This window comes from Doryrhamphus excisus, linkage group LG10 (assembly GCF_037039965.1).
Source record: "Doryrhamphus excisus strain RoL-2023G ecotype Guam linkage group LG10, RoL_Dexc_Guam_v1.1, whole genome shotgun sequence".
In the NCBI taxonomy this organism is placed as follows: Eukaryota; Metazoa; Chordata; class Actinopteri; order Syngnathiformes; family Syngnathidae; genus Doryrhamphus; species Doryrhamphus excisus.
In genome coordinates this window covers 18240236-18246697 of record NC_136366.1, presented here as the reverse complement: position 1 = coordinate 18246697, position 6462 = coordinate 18240236, and the positions used below count along the sequence as shown (strand labels likewise).

At 38.7% G+C, this 6462-nt stretch overlaps 1 protein-coding gene across 1 annotated transcript; it reads right to left on the bottom strand.

Moving 5' to 3' along the window:
* Positions 1-986: 986 nt before the first annotated feature.
* dpm2 (dolichyl-phosphate mannosyltransferase subunit 2, regulatory) lies at positions 987-5649 on the bottom strand. Its single transcript, XM_058061276.2, has 4 exons — positions 5564-5649; positions 4399-4488; positions 1972-2074; positions 987-1853 (listed from the first exon to the last, which is right to left on the bottom strand). Exons 1-4 carry the CDS (start codon positions 5564-5566, stop codon positions 1798-1800), a joined length of 252 nt encoding a protein of 83 aa, XP_057917259.1. The 5' UTR covers positions 5567-5649; the 3' UTR covers positions 987-1797.
* Between the last annotated feature and the right edge of the window lie 813 nt (positions 5650-6462).

Here is a 6462-nt window from a genome sequence, read left to right as displayed (position 1 = left end):
TAGAGGGCACTATGATGGTAATGGTAATATGCTAATTCATACACAATAGGATGAAGCATATTTGGCAGAACTATTTTACATAATATATACACACAAGGTGGAAACTAGTGCTATCCTAATGCCAAAGGAGGAAAAACCCAATCAGAATCACTGAAATAATCTAAAAAAAAGGGGAATAAACAGTTACAAATCAGGTAATAAATGGAAATCAGAATTGCTGTTCAAGAGAACTAAAAAAAACTTTGGACTGGACAAAATGATGATACCCTTTACGTAATAAATCAATGACTGCAATCAAAAGCACTTCCTATAACTCAAGGAGACTCCTGTACCTGTCCACAATATTTTGCTCCCCTCCTCGTGAGCACACTGCTCCAGTTCTCTCAGGCCTGATGAGTGTCTTCTCCGGGCTCAATGTCTCTCTCCACGCGTTCCACTGGATCAGTGGAAAATCAGTGTTGAGTGCTTTTGGCTCTGTGCTTTGATTATGGTCCTGTTGGAGGACCTTTGACCTATGACTGAGGCCAAGCTTTCTGACACCGGGCAACACAATTGTCTCCAGAATGCCTTGATAGTCGTGAGATTTCAACTTAGCCTATCCTGCTGAGTGGTCTGCAGAGGTCCATGGACAAATGACATAAAACTAATATTTTCTGACCAAAAATGAATGTTGAATCATGGATGTGTAGAGATTCACTGTACACTGTTGCAACTTCTCAGTAAGAAAAGAAGCTACATAAGAAGATGTCTTTGATAATTTACATATTTTTTGCTATTTTTTATGCTGTTGGAAAAAAGCATAACTTTGTGAATAGGCCATCACTTAATCAAAAGAAAATTATTTTCATATTTTATCATGGTCAGGGTCATGGTCTTTATCTTGCATATAGGCCTACTTGTTTAAATGATCACACAATATACTCTCATCTAATGTGCAGAATTGTCCGGTGCACAACCTCTTTGGAAAACCAAGTCCAGGCTGCATCTGTATTCATTTCGTGCTTTTAATTTGATGTCATTACTGTCATGGTTTTATACAATGCATAATAGTATAAGTAAGATAAATTAGATCACTATCGTGGAGCTATGTTTTACTCATGTGTCGATGACCAGCTACTACGCTGTGAATTCTGGCTAATGCTAGTTTTGCTAGTGATAAAATGAAAAGATCCCTAACTTTTAGCCTAAGTGATGAAGGTTGCCTACTTTTCTACTTCTGGGTGTGCATGGCATCTCGAGCTCTGCTATACTATCAGTACCAGTGTGACTGTGCACTGACAGCTTTGGGACGGTGTGGAAGTGCAGAACAATACATGCTTTCACTATTAAGTCTCCAAATAACAGAAAACTCTCCAATGATACCAGGAAAAGTCACTAGGTTTGTCACTAGTTGCTTTTGAGAAAACACAAAGCCCAAAGGGTTTGTCACCAAGTTGGTTACACTGTCACTGTATAGAAATATACACGGTGTCATCTTATACACAAGCAGTCTAATACAAACCCCCAAATGTCTCCAGGGTAAATGTAAATGTAAAGTTATTTGATCAAGAAGGAAAATTGTAGTCAGACGTTCTACTGGATCAAAAATGGCGGTTGGTTTTAAATTAAGTCTGCAGTTTCTTTCCTTATTAATAACATTTCAGTTAACAGTACAATCTTCCCGATTATGACCACAACCCAAGTTATTCACCAAAATAATAATAATAATAATAATAATGATAATAATAATAATAATAATAAGAGAATGCTGGAATGACTTTGCATATTTACAGTCGCACACAATATCAGATCACATGATTAATTAACCTTCTTCTGCTTTTGATTCTTCCACATGACAAATGCAGTGAAGGCGCCTGTAGAGATGAAAGATAGGCAATTAATAAAGAGCGTAAAACTCATACAATTGATTGTGTTAAGGAAGGGAAGCAGCTGAGGATAAAGGTGATATCCATATCTGAGTATGAAGCTTACCGATACAAAGGAGCAGTATTATGGCTGCAATGCCAGGCAGAATGACCGAGTACTCCCGTGGAAGGAAATACTTGTGAAGTACATGACTGCTGTCCACAAAAGGCTGGAAGTTGACAACATATTACACATTTCAGTTACTACAGATACAGAAATTTTCCCTCTATCAACAAGAAACACAAGACTAAATACTTCAATACTTCTTAGTGGAATTTATTTATTTTGTCAAGTGGAAAAACAGTTGTGGTTTACCTTTTATTTGTACATGCACCTTCAAGTTCTTCAAGTTTGTTGTAATTAAAAGAAAAGTCTGATGCCTTCTGGTAACATTGGATTATATAATACTCCATCACGCCAATCAAATTCATTCATTCAGCAGAGCATAAAAATATCTATGTGATCAATATTTGCTATTTTCCATCATGACCTCTCCTGACTGCACGTCCCTGATCCTACCCGTTATCCATGTCGATCTTTCAGTCTCAACACATGTTGATACCATACCATGTCAACACAATAATATTAAAAATGACTTCCTGTGTTGTGCATGTTCTAAGAGGGAGGGAAAGCGATGGAAATTGTGTTGCAGAAGAGCTGAAAGAGATGTTGTCTTGTACAAGTACAGTGGCTTTTGCATGCTTTTCCACACTTTTTTTGTTTCACAACATGCAGCGATGAAGCTTTTTATTATTAAGGTAGAAAAACATCCAAACCTACATGGCCCTGTGTGGAAAAAGTGACTGCCCCCTAAACCTAATAAGTGGTTGGGCCACCCTTAGCAGCAACAACTGCAATTAAGCGTTGTGGAGGAATTTTTGCCATCTTTGCAGAATTGTTATCATTTAGCTACGTTGGAGGGTTTTCCAACATGAAGTACCTTTTAAGGTCATGCCACCGAATCTCAACAGGATTCAGGTCAGAACTTTGACTAGTCTTCATTTTGCTTTTCAGAGGTGGACTTGCTGGTGTGTTTTGGATCATTGTCCTGCTGCAGAACCCAAGTGGGTTTCAGCTTGAGGTCACCAACAGCTGGTCGGACATTCTCCTTCAGGATTTTTTCGTGGACAGCAGAATTTATGGTTCCATTTATCACAGCAAGTCTTACAGGTCCTGAGGCAGCAAAACAGCCCGAGACCATCACAATACCACCACCATATTTTACTGTTGGTACAATGTTCTTTTTCTGTTACTTTTATACCAGATGTAATAGGACACACACCTTCCAAAAGTTAAACTTTTGTCTCATCAGCCCACAGAGTAGTTTCCCAAAGGTCTTGGGGATGATCAAGATTCTGGAAATACTGAAACAAGACTCAATGTTCTTTTTATACAGCAGTGGGTTTGGTCTTGGAACTCTGCCATGCAGGCCGTTTTTGCCCAGTGTCTTTCTTACAGTGGAGTCATGACTATTGACCTTAATTGAGGCAAGTGAGAACTGCAGTTCTTCTGGATGTTGTTGTGGGGTCTTTTGTGACCTCTTGGGTGAGTCATCACTGTACTCTTGTGGTAATTATGGTTGGCTGGCAACTCGTTTAGAAATGGGTTATTACCAATGGGGGGGCAATCACTTATTCACACAGGGCCAAGTAGGTTTGGATTTTTAAAAATCTCCCTTAATAATAAAATGTTTCATTTAAAACTGCATTTTATGTACTGTTGTATTGCCATTAACTAATATTTAAATTTGTTTGAAGATCAGAATAATTGAAGTGTGACAAACATGGGGAAAATAAGAAATCGGGAAGGGGGCAAACTCTTTTTCACACAACCATCTCCCGTATGCAGGACATAATTTGAGGAATAACTTATTGTTTGATATTGTTAATAATAATAATAATAATAATAATAATAATAATAATATGCTATCATGCTAGCTTCTCCTGTTAGATAATTAATTGATCATTTTATGGCAAATTAGTCTTGCTGCAGTTGCCATCCTTTCTTCTCATGGGTTAAAGTTGTGTAATTGTTTGACTTCCATGTTTTTGTGTATTTTCAATGGATATTTTTCATAATTTTGGTCAAATTACCAATACCCAATTTGGATGATTATAATTTTGAAATTGTATTTTTTTTTCATGGTAACAACTAATTGATATTTTATTAATCATGTTTGATGTAAAAATGTTAATATCCTTTGATTTCAGCTTTTCAAACGTGAATATTTTGGGTAAAAGCAGACCTATTATCTTTGTGTTTTAGCCAAAAAAAGATATTCATACACATAAACTTTGACTTTTTGCCTCATTTCTGATATGTTGTGGAGCAAACCACTAAGTACACTTTGGTTCATTTGGGGCCTTACCAATTATTCGATTAATCGAAACAACAATCTTCACATCAATCAACTAAGAAGATCATCATTAAATCCAGCCCTAGTATTTTGACTTAAATTGACCAAGACATTCAAAGTAGAGTTTTCCAACCTACCAGAACAATGACCCAGATAGAATAATAAGTCATCAACATGACACTGAAGACAATCAGACTCATGCCTGCTGCTTGATCCAGTCTGGTAGCCTGGAAACAAAGCAACAACACAATCAGCAAAAACAATGTAACAAATAATCTTCCCGGAAAACAAATTCATGCTTTAGGCTTTACACAACTTGTGGTGTAATGACGTATTGAGTAAGCATATACGGAACAATGGGTGGCCCATTTGCACAGATTTCCTAAATTGGGGTTGTGGGCGATCAACATATCCTTACATATCTACTTCCACAAAGTTCTAAAAGTCAGCCACTGTTCACTCTGCCAGACTGACAGCTAAAGCTACAGCTAGCCGGAGCAAAGAGCCAGGCTGTGAACTGCTGTTAACACTTACAAGCAGTGAAAGAGTGATGCTACTGTAACCCAGGATTTCAGGATGCCCGCTGATGTCGTGGAAGTTTGATGTTACGTTTATTCATGTACACAGCTTGTCTCTTTTAGCAACAGTCAGGAGAACTTCTCAACATACAGAACACACTTCCAACCTTCAAAATAAGAGTGCCACATCCTCTTTAAATGTGGTCGCAAAACATGGGTATCATAAAAAAATAGCTTACACCACTATGAGCAAAATTATAGCATTTGTGGCATTTTTTGTCACTACATTTATGGTAAGCTTCTCAAATCAAACTGGTACTAAACTGGTATGGGTATGAATGTGAGTGTGAATGGTTGTCTTATATGTGCCCTGTGATTGGCTGGCGACCAGTCCAGGGTGTACCCCGGCTCTCGCCCAAAGTCAGCTGTCAGGGGCTGCAGATGGAACTTTTCACTAGTTGAGATGTTTGTTAATATCCATCGATCAAACTCTTATGTGCTAAGCATTATGTATGCACATCATGTAGTAGCAGGAAAAACACCTGACATCAGACAGACAAGACAGACATTTCTGTGACTGGACGTGAGATAAATAAAAACAAATGAGTAATAATAAATTGTCTCTATTTTTTGTGTGCGTTACTTTCTAACTAACCGAAATCCTTCACTCACCAGATTCTGGACAACATATAATCAAGTAAAACTCAGTTTAGAATATATTACATTTCCCACAATACCATCTTTATGCCTCTTTTTGACAGTTAATACATGTTAAACCTCTTACCATCGCGTGGACTAGGATGTGGACGCTTCCTGGTGCTCTTCTACTACTCTCCAAATCCTCGCTGCTAAAAGGCGTTTAAGAAAGTATGTTTCCCTCTAGTGGCAATCCGTGCTATTACTCTTATTGACACAATTATTGCTTTTCTATCCTCTGTCCCTTTACTCCCTGGGAGGGGTTATCCACACTAGTCTGTTCACGCTATTAAAGGGGGGCATTTAAATCTTTAAAAAATCATCTCATGCTCTGTTTCGCCATCTAATTTCTAATGGACATGACAATGTCTTCCTTCTCACGACAAATCATTCATTCATTCATTCATTCATTTTCTACCGCTTTTTCCTCACGAGGGTCGCGGGGGGTGCTGGAGCCTATCCCAGCTGTCTTTGGGCGAGAGGAGGGGTACACCCTGGACTGGTCGCCAGCCAATCACAGGGCACATATAGACAAACAACCATTCACACTCACATTCATACCTATGGACAATTTGGAGTCACCAATTAACCTAGCATGTTTTTGGAATGTGGGAGGAAACCGGAGAACCCGGAGAAAACCCACGCATGCACGGGGAGAACATGCAAACTCCACACAGAGATAGCCGAGGCTGGAATTGAACCCTTGTCTCCTAGCTGTGAGGTCTGCGCGCTAACCACTGCCGCCCCGACGACAAATCATAAAAAAAATAAAAAGTGAGAACAGAAACGAGCAAAACACTGGTCACACTGGACACCAATCACATGCTAGCAAACATTGGCTGACCCTATCAATGACCTTGAAGGCGGTCTAGGATGAAAAAGGCTTCAGTTTATGCAGCCGTTTTCCGCTTGGTCCTCGTGCTTGACCTTCTAATGAAAGGTATTCATAATGGTGGTTATTACTGCACCGTAATGGTATTGTTCAAA